This window comes from Carassius auratus, chromosome 35 (assembly GCF_003368295.1).
Source record: "Carassius auratus strain Wakin chromosome 35, ASM336829v1, whole genome shotgun sequence".
Taxonomy (NCBI): Eukaryota; Metazoa; Chordata; class Actinopteri; order Cypriniformes; family Cyprinidae; genus Carassius; species Carassius auratus.
In genome coordinates, this window is record NC_039277.1 from 9,322,630 (window position 1) to 9,348,281 (window position 25,652).

General features: G+C 40.1%; 2 protein-coding genes across 2 annotated transcripts; one reads left to right on the plus strand and one right to left on the minus strand.

Annotated features, from left to right (window-relative positions):
* Nucleotides 1-709: 709 nt before the first annotated feature.
* LOC113054304 (short transient receptor potential channel 4-like) lies at nucleotides 710-21,382 on the minus strand. The gene is made up of 11 exons (XM_026219754.1): nucleotides 20,977-21,382; nucleotides 18,339-18,742; nucleotides 8,220-8,738; nucleotides 6,043-6,418; nucleotides 5,812-5,951; nucleotides 5,121-5,449; nucleotides 4,836-5,031; nucleotides 2,769-2,963; nucleotides 2,351-2,392; nucleotides 2,015-2,104; nucleotides 710-1,938 (listed from the first exon to the last, which is right to left on the minus strand). Exons 2-11 carry the CDS (start codon nucleotides 18,714-18,716, stop codon nucleotides 1,423-1,425), a joined length of 2,781 nt encoding a protein of 926 aa, XP_026075539.1. The 5' UTR covers nucleotides 18,717-18,742; nucleotides 20,977-21,382; the 3' UTR covers nucleotides 710-1,422.
* LOC113054305 (uncharacterized) lies at nucleotides 9,306-13,168 on the plus strand. Its single transcript, XM_026219755.1, has 2 exons — nucleotides 9,306-9,425; nucleotides 9,949-13,168. Exon 2 carries the CDS (start codon nucleotides 10,203-10,205, stop codon nucleotides 12,309-12,311), a length of 2,109 nt encoding a protein of 702 aa, XP_026075540.1. The 5' UTR covers nucleotides 9,306-9,425; nucleotides 9,949-10,202; the 3' UTR covers nucleotides 12,312-13,168.
* Nucleotides 21,383-25,652: the final 4,270 nt, after the last annotated feature.

The following is a 25,652-nucleotide window of genomic DNA, read 5'->3' on the forward strand; positions in this document are numbered from 1 at the left end:
TAAACTTCATTCAAGTACACTTGTGCTGCACACTGGACTCTCTAGGGTGCCAATTCAAATCAATTATAGATAGGCCTTTGTATCCTGGTGAAGGATGGAGAATGTGAATCAAATTAGATGATGAACTCTGCAAACAGTGTTAACGTTCCCAGCCTATCAAACTGTGAAGTAACTGTGCATCTGTAAAATCATTACAGAGCCTCCATTTACATCACTACAGTAGACAACCTGCTTGTTAAAATATGGCATACCATGGGCCAATATAAAATTAATCACAACAGAACTTATATTAAATGTTTTTTTTTAAGCTCTCGATGTGTTGTTTAAATGCAATGCGAGATTTTTTCCCTTTAAGGGTTATGAAAATAGTTCATTATAAACAGAAACTGCATTATGCAATTCATGGTCTTTTAATAAAGAACAATCTAACCCACCTGTATCAGTTCATCCTACAAATGTATCGTGTTAGTTTGTGCTCACCTTTACATAGTATCACAATATAAACTTTCCAAAATTCTAAATGCTTACACTCATAATGTTAGTCATACATTTTTGTAATGGTCACACTATGTATTAAATCTCTCTGATTTCTAAAATAAATTGAGATAAAAACCAAGATCACAACAATACTGAATCATAGTACAGTATATATTTACTTATATTTGTGCATTAAGTCATGATCTGTCATACGAGGCAATAATCTGTTATGGAAACAACGAGGATTGATGGAATACGACATTTAGGAGCATAAAGGACTATTTACTGAAGTTGTGCAAACTGTATAATACTATGTTCTCCGTGTTCTTTATTGTGAATACAAATGAGAGGAGGATGAAGCAGACATGATTCCACAGTATGTACCATATTGACTTTATGATATGTATGGTTTACTTTGGACTTCAACCAGTTCCTTCTCTTAAACGACTCATGTTCAATGTCTCGTGCTCAATGCAAAAAATGACTAAAAAGTTTTAAAAGTTGCCAGTATTTGCATAGTAGCTTTTATTAAACATATTAGGTAGCATGACATTAATGACACCTCTTATGCTGGAACCAAAGATAGCATAAAATGCTAAATCTAACAGAGTAAGGCAGAATGAAATGTCTAGAGCTTAGGGGTCGGCTATTGCTCCTTCATATATGATTCAGCAGAAAGAGGAGAGCAGAGCAGCGATAAACTACAGGAGCATTTACACACTTGACAGTGTAAATCACTGTAATGACAACGTTGGACCCCATATTCTCCTAAAAGTGCCATTCATCCCTGAGACTCTAGAACAACACTTGATGTTCGGATCGTAATGACGCAGTGCCCTGCACTGGATCATCACCACAGCTGCTTCTGCGATAGAGTTCAGGAGAACAGCATCTTTCTCTTTTCTCTTTTTTTGCAGCATTCAGAATATGATTGTCACAATGCAGTTATAATCTGCTTCCATCATATTCTCTTTCCTCATTCATTTCTTCAGCACACATATAACGCATATATAACATTTCATCATCCTCTTGCGATGTTTTATTCACTCTGTCCTTCTCTGATTCCTTGTTTTGGTTCCCATTTTCTCCCTGTTTGCCATCATCCTGTTCTTCATTCTCAGATTCACCAGCTTCTTCTGACACAGAGTAAATCTCTCCTGGGTTGTTTGGCCCTTTGCAGTTCATTTGATTGCTATTGTTTGAGATGAAACCATCCACAAGGCCTCGTAAGCCGCCAGGCTTCCAGGCGTTGGATTTGAGTCCACCCTCCTGGATCACAGAGGTGGCGACATTCTGCAGTCTCAGTTTGCCTTTTAGTTGACTTCCAGCTGAAGTAGAACTGCACTTCAGAGGGTTATCAGGATACACTAGGTTCCCCTTTGAGTTTGACATGCCAATCTTTGTTCCCTTCATCATTCCCATCACCTCGTAACGGAAGCTTGAGATGTCCTGTTTAAGTTCCTATGGTAATAATAATCACACATTGCTCAGTAAACTATTGTGATAATGACTGGTTGACTGTAAATGATCACTTCACCTTAAAGTTCTCCTCAGTTAATCCCTCTTCTTTTTTGCCATCCCTGATCATTGCTGCCACATACCGCTTAACCAGGTTTCTAAGTACCTCCTAAAAAATAAAATTCATTTGATTATCAACTGGGAAAAGATTAGACCAAACAAGCAGCCCACAGAGTCTTTCAGAAGAGTCAAAGTGTATTTGAAGAGGAGATTAATGTCTAAATTCAGAAGGACTTGAGTTGATTTACACTGTATTAAATAAGAGATTGCGGTGACCTTTCATCTGCTGATCTGAATTAAAGTGCACTTTGTAGACAGATTTAATCATCAGTTACTTTGCAAGAGACACCATTACCTGGTACTGGCGGTTTGTGCGGACATTTTCAGCAGCTCGCATCTGAGGAATTATAAAAAGAGAATAGCTCAATTATATTGACTTTTCTTGACACCTACTTTGCTATATTACAAGGTAATGAAAACCTCAGCAGCTCCAATCGATTTGTTCAATAAATCATGTAACTGCATTTGAACATTTTTAAGATTATTCATCATACAGAGTAATTGTATGACTTCATAAGACTTATAGTACATAGACAATGGACAATTTATTTTAGTGATGTTTGCTTCTTTCTGAATATTGTAAATATAATTCACCATCTGTCTGGAAAAGAGCAGCTTGAACATTCCAATAAAAATATTATTTTTTTTGTTGTTGAAGCGAAAACACTTTAATATTTATTATAATTAGAAGAGGAGAGCAAATGGCTTATTACCCCGAGTGATCCAAATGTTTCAGCTCTTTTTCTGTGTTTAATATTGAAGAAGTGGGTCTTGATCCATCTGATGAGGTACCACGCTGATTTTGGACTTGGAATGATGTTAAAGGGAGGAGGCAGTGTGCCACCCTCCTCAAAGTAGCTCATCCAAAGTTTTGTTCTGGCAAACTTCCACTCAATATCAGCATGGTCCTGTGGAACAACCAAAGACAAGAGCTGATTATGCCAATTAAACAGTAAAGTGAAAAAATAGTTGTACATTCAAAATCAATGTCACACTAAAGATGATGAACTAAAATGAACTAATTTGGCAAAAAAGTGAAATAAGATAAGCTTAAAATATACAAATACACCACTTTTGACATTGAAAAAAAAAAAGTTAAAGGGTTAGATTACCCAAAAATGAAAATTATGTCATAAATGACTCACCCTCGTGTTGTCCCAAACCCATGAGATCTCTGTTCATTTTTGGGACACAGTTTAAGATATTTTAGATTAAGTCCGAGAGCTTTCTGTCCCTCCATTGAAACTGTGTGTACGGTATACGCTCCATGTCCAGAAAGGTAATAAAAATATAATCAAAGTAGTCCATGTGACATCAGAGGGTCAGTTTGAATTTATTGAAGCATTGAACGTATATTTTGGTCCAAAAATATCAAAAACTATGACTTTATTCAGCATTGTCTTCTCTTCCGGGTTTGTTGTGAGCACGTTCACTGCAGTGTAGTGATATCCGGTTCGCGAACGAATCATTCGATTTAACCGGTTCTTCTTGAACCAGTTCACCAAATCGAACTGAATCATTTGAAATGGTTCGCATCTCCAATAAGCATTAATCCACAAATGACTTAAGCTGTAACTTTTTTAATGTGGCTGACACTCCCTCTGAGTTCAAACAAACCAATATCCCGGAGTAATTCATTTACTCAAACAGTACACTGCCTGAACTGCTGTGAAGAGAGAACTGAAGATGAACACCGAGCTGAGCCAGATAACGAACTAAAGATTGACTTGTTCTAGAGTCAAGAACTGGTTGCATCGGGTTTTGGATCACCAGCAGTGATCGGATTGGAAGTTCGGTTCTTTCCGCGAACCGGTTCTTTCAGACAGTTCGATTCAATAAACTGGTTGGAAAAAACAACGGTTCACCGGTTCTTTTGCGCTCGACATAATGAAGTAATTTGCGATGATTGACCCTCATTCAAGCCTTCGGTTTACCCGCGCTCATAACACTAGCACAAAATCAGTTCAGAATCAATCACCAAAAGAATCAGTTCGGTTCAGACGTGCCGTGTTTCAGTCTGCTTTACGGTGAATCACACATGCGCAGTATAATCAGCTCCTCAGTTCTCGAATCGGACGCGTCAGATAAAGATGGTTCTCGGTTCAGTTAACTGGTGATCTCCAGTGTACTCGAGAACGAGTCAATCTTTCGTTCGTTATCTGGCTCGGCTGGGTGTTCATCTTCAGTTCTCTCTTCACAAAGAGAAGATTTTTGTTTCAAGATTTTTACTCAGAGGGAGTGTCAGCCACATTATAAAAGTTAACCGATTAAGTGCTTACTGGAGATGTGACCCATTTCTAACGAAGCAATTCAATTTGGTGAACTGGTTCAAGAAGAACCGGTTAAATCGAATGATTCGTTCGCGAACCGGACATCACTACACTGCAGTGTTGTGAACGCGCTCACAACAGACCCGGAAGATAAGACAATGCTGAATAAAGTTGAAGTTTTTGTTATTTTTGGACCAAAATGTATTTTCGATGCTTCAACAAATTCTAACTCACCCTCTGATGTCACATGGACTACTTTGGTGATGTTTTTATTACCTTTCTGGACATGGACAGTATACCATACACACATTTTCAATGGAGGATCAGAAAGCTCTCGATCTAAATCTTAAATATCTTAAACTGTGTTCTGAAGATGAACAGAGGTCTCACGGGTTAGGAAACGACATGAGGGTGTGTCATTAATGACATAATTTTAATATTTGGGTGAACTAACCCTTTAATGTACCCAGAAGATTAAAAAAAATAATAATAATAATTTAAAGCACTTACAGCAATATGTTGATAGGAATTATTCATCATAGCAATGAGCATATTAAGAAGCACCACCAGAGAGATTATGCTGTAGGTCCCAAACATTGTGGCTCCAACAAATTCTGTGAATTCGTGTTGGGCCTCAACATTGGTCACGTGCAGGGCAACAAGACCAAATATGGACCAGAACAATGACTGCAATGTCTCAAACATGCTGAAAAAAAAAATCAAAAATATAATATCATTATTTTGCTGCAAAACAAGCAATATTTAGATTAAACCTATCAATCTAAGATTGCTCACGTGGTGAATGCATTGTTCTGCTCAGAGCAGCGGATACCCTTGCATGTGACGTTGTTAATAATTCTACCATCAGTTTCATAATAGAAATACAGTTGATTGAGGCCATTAGCAAATGCGAGTAGCACCAGGCAGTAAATGAAGAGGAATTTAAGGATGTCCAGCAGCATTCGTCCGAGGGAGATCTGAAGAGGGCCCAGGTGGGAGTTGGCTGTGAAGAGTGAAATCAGTCGTAGGGAGCTAAATATATTAGCAATGGCAAACAAGGCCTCCCCCACCAAGGCAGGGTGCCACATCACCCATGCCTCCCGCTGCCCGTAGTTGTCAGAGAACTGCAGAAAGACAAGTGTTGAGAATTACAGTATGAAATCGTTTCAAACCTCTGGTCAATCTCTTTCCAGTTAAGAGTAGACAAACATCTTGCCCTGACCCTTCCCAACCCAATATATTTTCTAGTGGCAAATAATTTGTCTGTCCTCAATGAAAGTTCAAATGCTTTGAATGCAAATCACAGCCAATCAAAAATGTCTGTGTGTAACGTAGACGAGACAATTTGGATAAAAAAATCAGCATACTACTAATTCAAATATAAAATATCAGTGTACAGTTTGTAAAGCATTGTAAAAATTAAGCCAAATTTGGTTTGTTTTATAAAAAGTGTAAAAGAGAACTTTTTACTTAATTTTCAACTTACCTTAAAGTAAGTGACAAACTTCAGTGAGATGGTAGCCAGATACAGAGAATTCATCACAAAGTCCATGAGGTTCCACCAATCATGAATATAATCCTGAAATCCACCGTCCCACATTTGTTTGATCTCAGCCCATACAAATCCTGTAAAGAAAAGAAATTCAAGAAAAGTTATCTTCAACTGATCAAAATCTGATTGATCGAATCAGATTTTTCAGCCCTAAACACATATTACCTAAAACCCAGGGTAGGATCATCCATTCCACAGTGGTGGGCTCTGGACCCTGTTTGGGAAGCACCGGACCCCATTTAGTGAGCTCTGTGAGCTCTTGATTGTCCATTCGGTCCACGTGTTGGGAGGCCAACAGCAGGAGAAAGAGGAAGGTCAGATATGAAGCAGTGTGGCATATAAACTTGATGAAGGGTTTCCGGATGAAGAGGCCATAGTGGCTCTTGGGAGCGATCAGGTAGAGCAGCGAAAAGAAAGGAAAGAGGAATCCGATGAACATACAGGTGATGAACTTGCTGGCCCAGTGGCGGCGTCTCCAGCCTGAGAACTCATCGTACCAGCGAGATGCGAGCAGCTGCTGACAGTTTGGCTGTGCTACAAACTAACCACAGAATAATGAAAAGAGATTAAACTGACATTGAATGAACTAAAAGAGTCTCTTATAGGTGTAAATTCACAATAAACTGTAAATAAATTGTGACATACAGTACATGTAATGTATAGACTGAGTTACTGAGATTTTGCTGAACTTTAATTTGATCATCTGCTTGCATTTCCTCACTGGAATGTGCAGCAAAGCAAAATCATTCTCTGCCATCTATCATGCATGGAGACTTTTGTCAGTTCCAAAATAAACGCTCTCTGCAGGAGAACACAAATAATGGAGCCATGTCTTAATGAGAAGCAAGTGCCATTTGAAACATAGCAAACAAAAAAGGCACAGGAAGGCTTACAATAACACTGTTATTTTCTCTCAGGCTGCTCTATCTGTTTCTCATCATATCTGGTTTTAATCCAAAAAGCTTTTCTGCACCTTTTGTAAAACCATCTAGGCTGCACATGGAACGCAACAAGCTAAACACTGACTTGTGTGAATTAAACATGGATACATATGACTGTCATTTTGATGGCAATAGTAGCAAAATCAGCAGAATATGTTTTTTTTTTTTTTTTTGGTAAATGATTAGTTAAAACATATTACATTTAATACATAATTTTAATACTAAAAATATTTTTGCATAAAATAAAATGTTTCAAATATAAAGATGTATTTTATTATTTAATTATTTACAAAAGCTTTATATTTATTTATGAACTCTCAAAAAAATCCAAAAGCTGTCACTAGGGTGGTACATTTTAGGTAATATGTGCACTTTATGTAACTTAAATGTAGCTTTAAAGTGTTGAAAAGGTACCACCCCAATGACAATTAAATTAAATTAAAATCTGAAACTGTTAATATCTTGATCATCATATGAATTTACTTTTAGATTTAACTTCCCTTTTTTGGTTCTCTAATTCACAAAAGACCAATAATTTAATAGAATATTTCGGCCATTCAGCCTAATAATTTGCGGTCATCTGACTGTGATGTGGAAGATCTTCCAGAGGAATTTCAATGATGCAGCTATGGAAAAATAAGATCCTGGTGTGCTTCTGTTACATGACACAGATGCCACAGGTGAATAAAGACAACATCTTCCCCAGCTTACAGTAAGCATCACTTGCCAAAGTAAAAGCCTGCAAGTTGACATATACCACACAGAAGCCTTAAGTACATAAGAAGACTTTTTTCTACCTTTCAAACAAAAAGAGCTTGTAGTGTTTAATCTGGACAGAAGGGGGAGATATAGATCCATATACTGCTGCAGCCACTCTGCAGTATCCCCCTATAGAAGTGGTTCCTAATTACGTTCCTGGACGCACATACTGCTCATTTTGCATGCCTCATTTGTCATACACACCTGATTCAATTAATCAGCTCATTAATAGATACTCCAAGAGCTGAAATGGGCAATACTGGGGGTCTCCAGGAATGTGTTTGGGAGCCACTACTCTAGAGGGAATAAAAACACAACCGACTTCTTGGGGTGAAAATATTCTTCTCTGTTTTAAATACCGACATTTGTTCAATAGGAAAACAACACCATGTGAAATATTTTATCCACGACATGTAAAATCCACCAAATCAACAGGGCAGCCATCCAAGCACAGTCCCTGACTACTGAAACAGACAACTATAAACACCTGTGTTTGTAATAATGAACCTTTATAATATGCTTGAATGCTGTTCCTATCTGGAGTTATTATTTTGCACTACTGGTAATGATCTTGAAGTCATTGTGGACTGCTTTCAAAGTTCTTGTAGTCCAATCTTGACATCTGAAAAGCACAAAACTCACCTCTTTCTGGTGGTACTTGATAGCCAGTTTGAGCCTGGCGAGATCATTATTCTCTTCATCCTCTAGGAGATTCATATTGTCCTTGTAGTTCAGAATCAACTCGAGCTCTCTAGAGCTGCGTGTTTGGTCGAGCAGATCTTTGGCGAACTGCTTGCATTGCTGGGAAAGCTCTTCATACTCTGACTTGAATTCATTCTCCACCTTGCTGAGCTCCTGGAGCTCCCAGCTGAGCTGGAAGGCCGTCAGGAAGGGGTCTTCACTGGAGAGGGCGATGAGCGAGGGGCTGGCCAGGGCCCGGTAGATGTTAAGACGGGATCTGGAATGTCGCAGGCTGTCCACGTCTGAGCTGGACACACATTCCATGCAGTTGCAGCGCACCTGGTGGGGCTGGGGCATGGAAACACCCTTCTGAACCAACATCTTGATGACCTCATAGTTGTTGGTGTGAGCGGCCAAGATGATGGGCGTTATGTCAGGAGTAAAATCAGAGAACTGTTTATCCAACAGGATAGGAGGTACCTAGAAAAGAGAGAAATCAGGGTTTATGAAAAAAAATACAAAAAAGATACACCTGCTTGAAAATATAAAATCTGATTTTTTTTTTATCTCGTTCTCTGATAAATGTAACTAAATATAGTTAGGATAGGTGTAGGTCATTTGGTTCTAAGACATTTTTGTTATCTTCAAATGTTAATAAAAATCACTAAGTTTAATGGTCTCCATGTATTTATATCATCTGTGTAAGGTGAGGACCATGAAATGTCCAATCGTATCCCTCAGTCTGAGCTGTCTGTCAACGTATGTACTTGCATACCTCCACGTACCCTGTTTGTGCAGACACGATACATCATCAGCGCATTCCATTATGCAGGGAGGGTGGGATCTTATGCTTTCAAAGTTAGCTTGCTATTGCTAGCCACACAAAAATCACCTACCTCACCTTTAAAACTAGACCAAAAAACTTGATAACTTCAAATGGAAAATGGTTTATTTTAGAATCCTTTTGGAAAACATTTTTAATCATAAACCCCATTAATGGTTGATTTCTCAGGAAACAATACATTTCCCAGTATTAGTGTTAGAAAGGTCGGGTCTGTGCGCGTGCGCCACCTTTGACAAGTCCGCATGCGCAGAAAGTGCGAGAGTGACTCAGTAGGAGAAGTGCAAAGACTGTGCGTGGGTTAATGTGTGCGTCACTGAACAAAAGTAAGTTTTCTGATTATTAAGTTAGTAATAACTGTTAGTTGAACAGTTCCTTATAAAATGTGTTTGTGTTTGCATGTTAGCACGTTGTTTAAGCATTTATCTGTGTTAATCGCTAATCGCACACGTTCGAGCACATTTGAATATGCCTTTCTGTCATGATGATAATGATTCGAGTTCTCTCAAACTATGGTGTAATGATGTGAACGAATGTCAGATTTAGTATCCCACTGTGTGTAACTGCAATATTAGTAACTTAATCGCTGTTTATTTGATCTTTATGGACGCGATGTTCATGCTTATGTGCAGTTATGCAAATTACCTCATAAGCGGTTTGAGTATGAAAGCAGTTTCCATTTCTAACCACAAGGTGGTAGTGGTGTTACAATGTTTATTGTTCATTTAGTGTTCTTTGATAATTTAACCTGAGGATATAATAAGAAACTAAGTGTTTAATGTGAATGTCTTTGTAATAATATTTTGAAACATGTAACTTATTACAATTCTTATTTCTTTTCTATTGTAGACCACATACACACCCACTCTCATAACAAATACCCAATTGATCACCTGTAATGCCCATGTACAGCTGTGTTGTGTGCATCTTGGTTGCAAATTACTCTTATTCTAAGAGAAATTAAACTCTTTGGATGGAACTGATCGGACCCTGTGTTTTGACTGACACCCCCTGAGCAAGGCTGGATATCAGACCTCACCTAATACAGTCTTTTTAGTCACACTCCAAAACAATGGTCCTTCGAGCCGGATCTGGCATTTCTCATGGACAAAGAATTAATCAGTAGCAACATGCAATCAGAAGAAGCATCTGCAAAGGTAGTAAGACCCAAACGTCAGGTTCATCCTCCTGCCTACCTTAAAGACTATGACCTCACGACTGTACATCAAAGACAAGTCAGTCAGCAAGTATCCCCTCACACAACACAGTGTACACAAGGGCATGGAGATGGTGCAGAAAACATCCTCTCACTTTCTTCAAGAGTATCGAGTCCGATTAGTCAAGGTCCATGGGACACCTTGGATGAATGGCCGGATGCCTACGAGAGGGAACAATCCTTTCAGAATGTGGATGGCACTAAACTGCAGCCACCTAGTCCCAGTTACACCCCACTGCAGTCTATTCGCCATCAGCAGCCTTCTCCATATTACCGGCCATGGGAAGTTCAGCAGCCCACTCCTTTACCACAGACATCCTACACTAAAGAGGATAGGCCTCCCATGCATACATTGACTAAGTCAAGGCTCCAGCCAATCTATGGTCAGCAACAACAGACAGCACCCTCCCTGAGGCCACCCCAACCCTTTCCTATTATGACTGGAGGCTCCTCACTCAGTTTGAATCAGGGGACTGTTTACCAAAATCTGCCCAAACCAGCAGAAAGAAAAACTGTAGATCCTCAGATTGACTCTAACATGCTAGACATTTTGGGTAAGATGATGAGTGAAATCCAAATCATGAAAGATCAGATTCAGGCTTCTACACCTGTTAGACCACAGATAAATCCAGCCCAGTGGCGTGAGTGCAACTACCCAAGTCCCTCTCCTTTGAAGCATTCTGAGGAAACCAGTTCCATTCCTTATCAGAGAAGAGCTCAGCCACTAGCGGGTCACCAGCCAGATAATCCTGTCTCTCATCAGTATTCGAGAACATTATATGAGCACCCTGGAGATACTTTTACACATCCTGAGAAAGTGCATTTTCAGTCCAAGCAGACCGTTGGGCCGAAACCAGCACAGAGAGCTCTTTATTTCTCAAACACGAATCCTGCAGGACGGGAAACAACATACCGTGGTCCAGTGCCAACCATACCAGACTTTAGCACCAAAGATCCTAGTGAGTTTACACGGTTGAAAATAGCCCTTGAGAACCTCTTACCACCTGACGCTACAGAACTATTCAGATACCAAATCCTGTTAGATCATCTGAGACTGGATGAAGCTTGCCTGGTGGCAGACTCTTACCTCAATTCGTCATTCCCATACTCAGACACCATAGCTGCCCTAAATGAAAGGTTCGGCCAGCCACACAAGTTGGCCCTTAAGAAGATCGCCAAAGTGATGGATTCCCCAGACATAAGGCGAGGAGATACTGAGGCATTTGACAATTTTGCTTTGCAGATAAGGGCTCTTGTTGGTATGCTGGAGACTCTTGGAGATAAAGGTGAAGCTGAGCTTCAATGCGGGTCACATGTGGAGCGACTACTAAGTAAGTTGCCTGCTGAGATGAGATCAGGATTCCGAAGACAGATGTACCACCGTCCTGGGTCAGTGTATAACCTTCGTGAGTTCTCTGAATGGTTACAGTATGAGGCCTGGTGCCAGAGCAGTGAAGCACAGGTCAGTTACAAAGTCCAGAGAGTGGAACAGAAATCAGAGCGCAGACGAGAGACAAAACCAGCTGCACGTTCAGCCACTATCCTCCTTGGAGCTGAGGACATTGTTGTTAAGGCACCTATTGAGCCATGTCAAGCCAAGCCAGCTAGAGCGGAGACCAAAATTTCACCTAAAGCCTTTTGCCCATACTGCGATAAAGAGGACCATTATCTTAGTCAGTGTGCAACTTTTAAGTCCTTCAGTAAACAACAAATGATAGTCTGGATCCGAACAAATCATCGGTGCTGGCGTTGTGGGCGGACACACCAGGCAGCTCAATGCACACTTAAGAAGCCTTGCAGTATCTGTCGGGGTAAGCACTTGCAAATCTTACATGAGGTCAACACCAAGGCTGCCAAAGAAGATTCCTGCCTTGTCAGCTCGACTGCAGAGACCCTGTACTTGGATAGACCCACTGACTGCAGACGTGTTCTCCTGAAAGTCATCAGAGTCTTTCTACGCAGAAAAAACACTCGACACCTATGCTGTCATGGATGACGGGTCGGAGCGGACTATACTTCTTCCTGATGCCGCCAGTGGGCTCGGAATACAAGGCCAAGCTGAAAGCATAGCTTTACGGACAATTCGCCAAGAGGTGCAGACTGTCAGTGGTGCGTCGATTTCCTTTCACATATCTCCAGCAAATCAGCCTCAGAAGATGTTTAAGATTACAGCTGCCTTTACTGCCAAACGCCTTGGTTTGGCTAATCACTCGTATCCTTTGAGCATCTTTAAGAAATATAAACACCTGAGAGATCTCCCTCTGCACACCTTTGAAAAAGTATGTCCTCTACTGCTCATTGGGGCTGATAATACCCACCTGATAACACCAATAGAACCTGTCCGTCTTGGCCCACCCGGTGGTCCGGCTGCCATTAAAACAAGGCTTGGATGGACCCTGCAGGGACCAGTTAAGCTCCTGGAGACTCAGTTGCAGCCACAACAGTGCCTTTTCCTGTCTCTTAGTCCCGCAGAACTGGAACTCAAACGAGATGTTGAGAAGTTATGGCAACTTGACGTTCTGCCTTTCCGAAGTGAGAAGCAGGTCACAAGATCCAGGGAGGATCGGCAAGCCATCAACCTTCTAGAGACCAAGACAACTCGTGTGGAGGTAAATGGGATATTACGCTATGCGACACCCTTGCTGCGCAGAAAAGATTTTCCCTTTTTCCATGCTCCGAAGGAGGCGGTGCTGCCAAGCCTCAGAAATATGGAGCGACGACTGATTCAAACTCCTGAGAAAGCAGCCATATACAACACAGAGATAGAGAAGTTGGAACTGAGTGGCGCAGCTTCTAGACTTCCCCCAGAAGGAGGCAATGTAACAGGGGAGTCTTGGTATATACCACACCATTTGGTCAGCCATAATGCCAAAGGACCGTGTTGTGTTTAATTGCTCCTTCCAATACAAAGGCCTGAACCTGAATGATTCACTGTTACCTGGTCCGGTCTTGAGCCCCTCTCTCCTGGGTGTCTTACTTCGATTTAGAGAGCATAGTGTAGGTATCAGTGGTGACATCCGGGGATGTTTCACCAGGTCCTGCTTTTACCTGAGGACAGGCCCCTCCTGCGCTTTCTCTGGCGCGGCATGAGACGAGACGAACCACCTGATATCTATGAATGGCGAGTACTGCCATTCGGCACCACGTGCAGTCCGTGCTGTGCAACCTTCGCCCTTCAAAAACACATCTCATTGCACAGCACACCAGATGAAGATGTGAGACATTCCGTGGAGAGATGCTTCTATGTGGATAACTGTCTTCAGAGCTTACCATCTGCTCAAGAAGCAAGGCATTTACTGGACAAACTTCGTAAACTACTAGCAACTGGAGGGTTTGACATCCGCCAGTGGGCCAGTAATGTGCAAGATGTCGTCAGTCACTTGCCAACAGATGCCAAATCTTCGGAGTTAGAACTATGGCTTTCACATGATAAAGTAGATCCACGTGAATCCACCTTAGGATTAAGTTGGCACTGTGAGTCAGACAACCTAGGATTCAAGCACAGACCTGTTAACTATGGAGCTCTGACAATGCGGAACATATATCGTGTGTTAGCAAGTCAGTATGATCCCCTTGGTGTCATTCTTCCCTTTACCACTCGAGCAAAGGTGATTGTTCAGCAGCTTTGGGTCAAGAACAGAAATTGGGATGACCCACAACTCCCTGAGGACGTTCAACGAGCATGGAAAGTATGGGAAGCTGAGCTTCAGTATTTACCACTTGTAGTACTCCCTCGATGCTACACACCATACAGCATGGACCACCCTGAAGTCACTCATGAGATCCACATTTTTACTGATGCTTCAGAGAAAGCATATGGGGCAGTTGCTTACCTTCGTTCCAAAGATCCTAGTGGGAGAGTAAACCTTTCCTTTCTCCTGGCCCGGTCCCGTGTTGCCCCACGTAAGCAGTGCTCCATACCTAGGCTTGAGTTGTGTGCCGCTCTCGTAGGAGCACAGTTGGCCATACTCATTGGAACTGAGCTTACCCTGAAAGCCCAAAGGGTCACATTCTGGACTGATTCAACAACTGTTCTTCACTGGTTACATTCAGAATCATGCCGCTTCAAGGTATTTGTGGGTAACAGGGTAGCAGAGATTCAAGAATTAACGGACCTTAAGGCATGGCATTACATTGACTCCACAAGGAATCCTGCAGATGATCTAACCCGTGGCAAGAATCTGAAGGACCTCACTGAACGGAATCGATGGACCCAGGGACCAGAATTTCTCCTCCAACCTCAGAGTAGTTGGCCATCACCTCCAGCTAAGCACAGCCTGGAATCTGATGATAAAGCGGAGTTAAAACGAGCTATCTTCTGTGGTGTGATTAACTCCGCACCACAAACTGCAGATGGTAGTAAATTTAGCAGCTGGAAGGACTTGATTGAGTCGGTGGCACAGGAGCTGCATGGGGCGGCACTGCAAAATGGTTCTCCTCCAGCCAGTACTTACCAAAAGGCAGAGCTGATTGCACTGAGAAAGGCCCAAATGGACAGTTTTCCAGAGGACTACCAGTTGTTAAAGAGTAGTAAGCCTGTTCGTTCTAACAGCAGACTCCTTTGTCTCTCTCCAGAGTTTGATCAAACCAGTAATCTAATTCGAGTTGGAGGACGATTAAGACGTGTAGAAGGCCTCGATCCAAGTGCAGTACACCCTATTGTGTTGGATCCCAATCATCCTAACACCCGTTTACTCATCAAAGATCATGATACTCGCCTTTGCCATCCAGGACCGGAACGAGTGTTTGCAGAGCTGCGCCGAAGTGTGTGGATCTTGAAAGGCAGAGAAGCTGTAAAGAAACACCAGCGAACATGTCTTGAATGTTGTAAATGGAGGTCAAAGCCAGCTTCACAGAAAATGGTCGATCTTCCTCCATCTAGACTTCGGTTATTCAAACCTGCATTCCATTCAACTGGAATGGATTGTTTTGGACCATTCTTGGTCAAGGTGGGACGTCGGACAGAGAAGAGATGGGGCCTTTTATTCAAATGCCTGACCACTCGGGCTGTGCACCTCGAAGTTCTGACATCAATGGATAGTGATGCATTCCTCATGGGACTGCGACGGTTCATAGGTCGACGTGGGAAACCGGCAGAGTTATACTCAGACCAAGGCACCAACTTCCGAGGAGGTGAGACAGAACTTAAAGAGGCATTTCGTCAGCTAAGTCAGGATTTACAGCAGCAGTTAGCTAAACAACAGATTAGCTTTCATTTCAATCCTCCTTCTGCTCCACACTTCGGAGGGGTGTGGTAACAAGAGATTCGTTCGGTTAAGGCTGCACTTTACACAACTCTGGGATCAGATACAGTGACTGAAGAAGTTCTTCAAACTGTCCTCATAGAAATCGAGGCCATCCTAAACTCCAAACCACTTGGGTACGTATCAGCGGACATTGCTGATTTAGATCCGATCACCCCAAATTGCCTTCTGATGGGGCGGCCAGATGGTTCCCTGCCCCAAGTTATCTACCCAATATCAGAACTCCTAGGAAGACGGAGATGGAGGCATTCACAAGTGTTGGCTGACAGATTCTGGACGGCCTTCATAAGGCACTACTTACCAGGATTGCAAACCAGAGGGAAGTGGCATAACCCATCAGCAGACATCAAACCCGGAACAGTCGTCATGCTGGTTGACCCTCAGATGCCTCGGTCATTCTGGCAAATTGGCAGAGTAGTAAAGATCTTCCCTGGGGCTGATGATCGTGTACGTCTACACAAGACCCATAGCACGCCTAGTAATACTGCCAGAGATCCCTAATGATCCAGATGACACTCCTGCCGGTAACTGAGACTGTATAATGTCGACCTTTCAACAGAGCAAATTTCAATCCAAATTTGGGGGCGGCAGTGTTAGAAAGGTCGGGTCTGTGCGCGTGCGCCACCTTTGACAAGTCCGCATGCGCAGAAAGTGCGAGAGTGACTCAGTAGGAGAAGTGCAAAGACTGTGCGTGGGTTAATGTGTGCGTCACTGAACAAAAGTAAGTTTTCTGATTATTAAGTTAGTAATAACTGTTAGTTGAACAGTTCCTTATAAAATGTGTTTGTGTTTGCATGTTAGCACGTTGTTTAAGCATTTATCTGTGTTAATCGCTAATCGCACACGTTCGAGCACATTTGAATATGCCTTTCTGTCATGATGATAATGATTCGAGTTCTCTCAAACTATGGTGTAATGATGTGAACGAATGTCAGATTTAGTATCCCACTGTGTGTAACTGCAATATTAGTAACTTAATCGCTGTTTATTTGATCTTTATGGACGCGATGTTCATGCTTATGTGCAGTTATGCAAATTACCTCATAAGCGGTTTGAGTATGAAAGCAGTTTCCATTTCTAACCACAAGGTGGTAGTGGTGTTACAATGTTTATTGTTCATTTAGTGTTCTTTGATAATTTAACCTGAGGATATAATAAGAAACTAAGTGTTTAATGTGAATGTCTTTGTAATAATATTTTGAAACATGTAACTTATTACAATTCTTATTTCTTTTCTATTGTAGACCACATACACACCCACTCTCATAACAAATACCCAATTGATCACCTGTAATGCCCATGTACAGCTGTGTTGTGTGCATCTTGGTTGCAAATTACTCTTATTCTAAGAGAAATTAAACTCTTTGGATGGAACTGATCGGACCCTGTGTTTTTACTGACACCCCCTGAGCAAGGCTGGATATCAGACCTCACCTAATACAGTCTTTTTAGTCACACTCCAAAACAATTACCTTATTTTAATGATTTAAAGATAAGAATACTGAGTAAGAAACTGATTTGTTGTTAAAGAAGCCATGAGTTATTACTGTGTTATCAGCACTCCAGCTTCATGTTGTCTGTCTCTACAATAAATTAAAAGTCATGCAAGGCAACTCAACTCAGTCATTGGCCATCTTGTTTACCCCACTAGACAGTTATTTTGTGTGCCATGTAATAAATAAAGTCTGTACTGTAACTTTTGCTCAGTTCAATGCTTCTTTGCTGAAAGTATTAATTTATTTCAGAAAGAAAAATAACTGACCCCAAATTTTGGAATGGTTGTTGTATGTCTATGATAACATAAGAAATTAATACCATTTGTATTCCTCTATCATTTTTTATGATTTTGGTACATAGTTAAATATACAAGGTAAAACTGGGGAAAATTCATTATTTTGCATAGTATTGTGCATTTTATATGATATTACAAACACATTGTGCCATAAATTATTTAAAAAAAAAGTTCAGTTGAAACGTAAGCGGTTTAGACCTCATACAATTTTCTACAATTTAATCATAAAAAAAACCACATATAAATGTGATCTGGATCAGGTTAGTTAAAATATCATTTATTTTTGTTTTGCTGTTCAGACTATTTAAATTAGTTTTTTTCTGCCTGTCTGAACAAAGCCTTTAAGCTGCTCAATGCATGATTCAATTATTCTGTGCTGTCCATAAACAACAAACTAAATATTAATTTCATATGCTCAACCAGATTTTTATAACAAATTCACCTTATTTTTCTGTGAGACACTGAGGCATGATATCAGTTTGCTACACTGTGTGGCACTGAAGTCATTAACACTTTATCTGTAGCAGGGGTCACAGCCCTTCAAACAAAGTGGAAAATTACTTCATCTTCAGCTGGAAGAAAGTGAAAAGGATAATGCAAGCCATCTTCACAGAAAAGCAAGAAATAACTATTAAGAGGAGCACTACTTTCAAAACTTTTAATTAAACAGATAGGTCTACAGAGAAAAAAACGTCCCTTTCAGAAAGGATTAGTGCATTCTCAGGTTCCAGCTATCACTGCGACATGAACAGGAAAATCACTTGAAACAGTTTAAAACAGTTTGGATGTAATCTGCACATTTACAGTCGCTTCACAAAAGAAGAGATTACCAAGGCAACTGGGAATTCCTGCATGTGTAAGTAGAATTGAAAAGAGGACCCAAGAGATGCTACAGTACGTGAGACATCAAATTGTTTCGGTTATACAGGAAACTCTGAAGTAAATTTGTCAGTGATTGTCATCTTACCTGCATGCCCCCGCTGGGCTTTTTATGGTTCAAAAGCAGCTCCACAGCCCCCACCACTTCCTTTCGTATGGCGTGTAAAAGTGCATCCCCCACGTACACATTAAAGCTGAGCAGCAGCTCAGTGATTTCCAGATTCTCATTCTCAATGGCAATCAACAGAGCCGTCCGTCCCAGAGGGTCGATGCAGTTGATGTTGATTTTAAAGTAGATTTCGGCTTCTATCAGTGCTTGTTTGACGCTGGCGTAGTCACCTTTCTCCACAGCACACAGGTAGGCCTTTTCCAGGGGTGACAGCTCCGACTCGGCTCGAACTATCCGCAGAGGGATCCGGTCCCTGTACGAGAAGTTTCCCGTTCTGCGAAAGTAGAGCTGTGACATTGCTGCTATGCCTTCATGAGAGACAACTGGGAATGAAGAGATGGAAATTGAGAGACCCATACAGACAATGAAAGGATGCTGGTAAATGAGGGTAGGAATCATGCATTATAGAGGAAATGGCCCTAAGCATTGTAAACCATCATCTCCACACCCAACATCCCATTAGCATGACACCCTCATTTGCTTGTTTTTCTATTGACTTCGAGGTTATAGGGAGGTTATTCGATTTGGGTGTTTTGTTGAAGGCCACAATGAAAACCTCAGATACTGGTACAAGATCTTAATGGAGTTAAGAGAACACTTGATATAGATTAAGCCATAAATGTATACCATGGACTGGGTTTTTTGTTGTTTGTTTAAGGGCAAAATATCTCAGCACTTTCAAAAGTCAATCAATAAAATGTCTGCAGTGAATTCAACCTTTTGACATCATCTGAGCTGTTTATAAGGCATCTCATATACAAAAGTTGGGATCAGTTTTGCTTTCCCTCACCACACAAATGAACTCTGAAAAGGTCCTCTTGTATACTGTCTTTTTAATCAATGTAGAGTGCTGCAAGGATGTCATATTTTTCCCTTTAAATGAGTTAACTTGGCATTTTCAGTTCCATCGAAAAATGTATATACAACCATCCACAATTCAGTCATCCTGTAGAAAATGCTGATGTTTTATGGACAGTGCTTTCTGGTGTGTGCATTAAAGGAACTTGCTGTTAATATTGTCCAGTGATAAAACATGAAACAAACCATTCACAGCCTTCTCAGTGTTCTCATACAAACTTGTTCACTTATGAGGACCTTCCATATAGACTTCTATTGTTAAACTCATTGTAGGTCAAATTAAACAAATTTGTAAAGCTTAAGCTTAATGTTTTGCTATATATATATATATAATTATTATTCTATTATTTTTTTTTTAAAAAATTTTTATCAAGCTACCTTGATAAATTCTGTAAACGTCCTTGGAACTAAAATATTATTTATAGACCCTTGTGCTAAATTAGTCAAAGCTTTTGAATATGTAATATTAATTATTAAAATTAATATATAGATTTGATTTATTTTGTCTACTGTTGTCTATGTTGCGTTTTGTTAGACACCATAATTGAATGATTAGTATTTCCTCTAGTGAAATTGGACCTTTTGCTGAAGTTACTTCCTAATAAAACTGTTTATATTCTATGTGCACTAATTTTATTATTCTTATTTTATTTATTTTTTGCACTGTGTGAGGTGGAGGGGGACTCAGTCAAGTATTCAATGACCCAGAGGCCACTCATAATACCCCTATTCGCTATAATTTTATCATATTTCATAAATATTTTTAAAGCATCAGATATGAGTTCAGTGAATTGGTTCAGTTTACACTTTCAACTTGATGATACAAAAGAAAGAAATACAATGTACTTCAACCAAATAAGTGTTCATTTTTAAGGCGTCTTAGACACTACTGCACCTCGTAGATTTGAATTGTGGCATTATTTGCACTATTTATGAACATTTTACCTATTGAAGTGGTTTTATTATAATGCACGAGGGCATTTTCATGATGTGCGCAGAAGTGGTTGATGAACACAGACAGATGCGCAGTGCGCTCTTCAGTCTCCACTCTTGACTATAATCATGACTATAAATACAGTGAGCTGGCTGCCTCAGCAGCATTTCCGGCCATAGATTTTGTCGCATTTCGAGTAAGCAAAATGTAAAAAATAAATAAATATCTACGCGCACCCATGATGCACGCGCATATAATGCCCGGAACCATAAACGCACGCACATTATAGTGTTAAAAACTCTACATTTCAAGCGGTGCTGTAGTTTGAAGGAAATTATTCGGGTTTCCGTGTGTTATTGGTTTTCAAAAACCACAGTAATTAATAATCTGTGTGGAAAAGAACGTTTATAAAATGGAACTCGTTGTCACTTTAAAGGAATCGTAACGTTACACTCAGAATGCAAATTCTGTTCTCATTTACTCACCCTCGTGTTGTTTTAAACCTCTATGACTTACTTTTTCAGTGTTACACAAAAGTAGATGTAATAACAGCTCCAGTGTCCATTCGCTTTCATTGTATGGGGAAAAGATAGATGCAATAAAGTAGCTAAATGGTGACTGAGGATGAGATTTTGCTGCGCACCGCATTTTGGTGTTTACAGGGCAGAAAGTCACAGATTTAGAACAACCTGTGGGTGAGCAAAGAACAGAATTTGCGTTTCTCGGTGAACTAGTGTTTTGTGAAATAACGGAATCTCATCTCACCTGTTGGTTTTGGATGTTACACTGACTCGTGACTGATTTGGTCTAACTAGCGTACAACAGGTGTCCAGTGCGAAGAAAATTCGTTACACTCCAACCGCCTCCACTGAGGGAAAAGCGCGAAAATGCGCAACGATAGAAATAGAAGGCGGGAAAATAAATATCCATTTGTACGCGCAGCGAGGCTCGGTGATCCTCTCATTTCGCATTCAAGATGGAGCTAATCTGCAGAGTTTCCCAAAGCCAAACATGTTTGCTCTCTCCAGAAAGTGCATGTGCGAGATCTTTGATCGTTTATCATCTGTATATTCTGTTTCCCATCTTGGTTTCATCGCACTCTGGTGTGACGCGTTCTCATCTTTCGTCAATTGTTATTTTGTTCACTGAAGAGTCTTGGAGCGCAAAGGCTACCAGACGTCCTGGCTGTTTGCATTCTGCATAGTCTCTCTCTCTCTCTCTCTCTCTCTCTCTCTCTCTCTCTCTCTCTCTCTCTCTCTCTCTCTCTCTCTCTCTCTCCCCGGTTCATCACTCGACGTCTAGTGTCACACACAGTCTTTAAAAGATGCGTTTTTTGTTTTTGTTTTAAATGCTAATTAAAATGTTGTGCTCTTAATGAGTTGAATAGCACTTTTGAAAAATATTATTTAACTAGAAAAAAATAGACATATTACACAAAATAGTCAATATCTAGATAATTTTATTCTACAGAAAGCTGGCTCCCAATAATAATAAATGTTTACTTTATATAGTGCTTTCAGTCAGTGTTCAAGACAACTTATAATGAAGTAAATTGTTTGAAATCCTACCAGTGAATTTAGGTTTGACAACATTATAATATACAGTATGACAAATGGACATGATTTTGATTCATTGATGCATCCAAGCCAACTGGTGTCAGTATAAAGTCCAATAACTATTGGGAGAAATAAGCCTGCTTGAAATGGTTCAGATCGTTAATCATTTCTCTCATTTTGCTGAATCACAAATCCTAATAATAAAACGATTTATCTCAGTCTCAAAACTGATTTATCTCAGGCAAGGGCATGTCATTTTACACTGAGATGAAAATGTTTCAGAGTAAATCGAGACACTGTCCTTCTGAATTTGTTTTGGCTCAACAGCAACACGAAACCTGCAGATTTATCATCAGGAATTTATCATTTTGCCAAGCTGTCTGTTAGAACAGATGAATGTTTTGGACAGTCTAGTCTGTAAACCGGTGAGCACCTGTGCCATTTATTCACATGTGCACTTCACCATCAAAACAGTACAAATTAAATGTGTCCAGATACTGAGATGATTTTTGTCTCTCTATTTCAAACCTGTGAAACTGAGTCATTGATCTGGGATTGAAGCATTGGGTGTGAAGAAGCCAACTCTAAAACTTCACATCCTTCTTGCAATTTGTCAGATTAACAGGTTCAGACATCACAGAGCAAGACAAATCAAACTGTGGTAGTAATCAAAGACATTACTCCGTGAGAATTGCCTGTCGTCTTGGAGATCTGAAGGAGATACAAATCAAGGATGTGGAGCCATAAAACAAATTTCACATAATTCCTCAGCAAGTATTGCAAAATGTTCACCACCTGTCATATTCAAACTCCTCCGAGAATATGCAGCTCTTCAGCCCAAACTGAAATTATTTTTTAATAATTATTAATAATTATTAATAATTTTCACAATGTTTTTATTATTATTATTATTTTCATCATCCAGTCATTTACAGTAAATGCAAGCATCCTTAATGTAAAAAGTAATCCCAGAAAATTTCCACCATGAATAAAAAATAAAAAGGTAATTTCCACATTACATCTCACAATTGAGACTTTTTACATACACTTCTGAATTGTGAAAAAAAAAAACCTTCAGGATTCAAAACTGAGAGATACAAAAGAAGTGTGAAATAAAAAGTAACAACCTTTTTTACTTTTAATCCCATGGTGTAAAATAAAAAGAATTGCGAGATGTAAACTCACAAATCAGAGATAAAATATTAGAATTGCAAGATATTGGAGCTTATATTAAGCAATTATGACTTTTTTCTTTAAATGCAAGTTTATATCTATAAAAAGTCAGAATTGTGAGATACAAATTCCGATGGTAGAAATGGGCTTGCATTCATCCAATGCTTAGGTATACTACTAAAAATAAATAAATACAAATAATTAACAATAAAAAGCTATTGAAATCATCTGGTTCAGTTTAGTCTGTTTCTGAGTTGGATACATTTGTATCCAACTCAGAAACAGAGTAGTGTGAAAACAGCAGCAAACATTTGTAGTGTGAAAACAGCAGCAAATAAACAAATCATAATTCAACTTGAAAATGTGCAAACAAAATTCAAATGTTTAAGCTTTTATCAGTTGCCAATTAAAGCCAATAAATCCATTCAAAATCCATTTAAAAAGAACAAACCTTGCTTTTTTCAGTTCAGTATAGTGAGTTGTTGTTGTTGTTTTTTAAGTGCTGCTGGAGACAGTCTATCCTATTTCAACCTTTCCCCAGCTATAACTGTTTAGCATAACACAGGGTAAATAAAACATAAAATGTTTATACTGTGGTACACTCTGTAGATTTCTTGTATGGGAAATAAATACGGCATTGAGAGTTGATGATGATGGGGAACAAAACAAACTGAATTAGATGGTAGATGCATGATTCTTTATGAGCCCCTGTGTGAAAGCTGGGTATGCTGCTACCTCCAGGCAACAACAGAAAAATCTTGATATTCACACATCTCAATATAAATACTCACAAGCCTAAATAGAGCAAAAGAACAGGGAAATCAAAGTGAGAACAGTGAACAAATCTAATTCCGCCTTCTTGATTCCAGTCTTTCTAAACAAATACCAAGATTTTCAGTGTATTCTGACCTTAAGTTCTACGTTTAGATCATTAAAGCATGTGAGCAGATAATGACACTCTAAATTATTAGCAAATGGGATAATCTTGCAGAATGTCACTATTGATTTGCAAGGCCAGATACAATAAATGAAATATCTCCTGTTCTTTATTAGTGTAGGTTTGTGTTTGTGTATACCTTACTTATGGTGGGAGAGTCTGTGTAAAGCCTCTATATTCAAGGCAGCTGGTAAAACCGTATTACTGTTTGCCACACAGAGACCTGGCTAATTAAAATTGATTGGATTTTACCCGTAGAGAGGCCATGCTCAGTCACTGTTTGTTGCAGTGATCAACATTCTTGGACACTGCTAGTGTTTGTACAGACAGCAAACCTCCTCTAATAATGCAGTTAGAAAAATGGACAATATCATTCTAGCTCATGTGCATCATTTTCATTCCTGCACACAAAATAATGTTAAATCTAAAAAATATATATGTGTCCTGCGTGCAACAAAAAACAAATACAGTGTGAATATTGTATTCCAATTCACAAACAATATTTTTTTGTGGATCAAAAACATTGTGCAACCAGCGTGCATGAGCTATACAAATAAGTTATGAGCCGGTGTCCCTTCAGGAACATGAGCTGCATTGGAAACGCTTTGGGGAACACATCTGCATGACTGTGTACTGAAGCACGTGTGAAATCAGTCCAGCAGGGTGGCGAAATGTCACAGGCAGGATGATGTAGCAACTGGGAAGCTTTAAAAAATGCATCCGGTGAAAACAACGCCAGCTTCTGCTATTCAACAAGCGCTCTATGTTATGTCTGTTAAAAAGGTGTGTTTGAATTGTGTGTGTTGTACCAGATTACAAATTCACTTATATAGAAATAAGTCAGACAAGCTGCGTTTGTCACTAGTCAGTGTCTTCCTCACTGTCCGTATTCCATTACAGGTGAGGATATACATGATCTTTGCGTTGCATGTCTGGGAGAAGAGCATGCACAAGCAGATCTCAAGGGAGCTAACTATGTTCAGTGTGAGCTGCTTCCACTGTGCATGATCTGCTTCTGTCTGGAACTCCTGGCACTCCGCCTGACTCAGCAAGAAGGTTTGAGTCCTGTCATAGATCTGCACCAACTCAATGACTCTGTCAAGACGTTCAGATTCAAAATGCTGACATTGTAACAGATTGTGACGCCAATCAGGTCCAAGGACTGGTTCGTCACCATAGACTTGAAGGACACATACTTCCATGTTATTATCGTTCCCAAAAACAGGAAGTTCCTGAAGTTTTCTTTCGGAGGTGAAGCATACCAATACTGGGTTCTTCCATTCGGTCTAGTACTTCATTATATCTGCGATGTAGCGGGCTGGTCATCCCTGCTCACCTGTTGGCAAGTTATGGCCTAATGGTTAGAGATTTGGACTTGTAGTCCAGAGGTTGTGAGTTTAAATCTCAGGACAGCAGGAATTGTTGGTGTGGGGAGTGAATGTACAGTATTCTCTCCACTTTCAATACCATGACTGAGATGCCCTTGAGCAAGGCACCAAACCCCCAACTGCTCCCCGGGTGCTGCAGCATAAATGGCTGCCCACTGCTCTGGGTGTGCGTTCACTGCTGTGTGTGTGCACTTTAAATCGGTCAAATGCAGAGCATGAATTCTAAGTATTGGTCACCATACTTGGCTGTATGTCACTTCACTTTCACTATGTGGGAGGTGGGATGTGGGAACCACTACAGGCTCTAGAGTGCTTTTGTCTTAGACGTGCTCATAAGTTTTCACACTTGACAGAAATCTGTTGGCATGGCGGAGTTGTTATTCACAT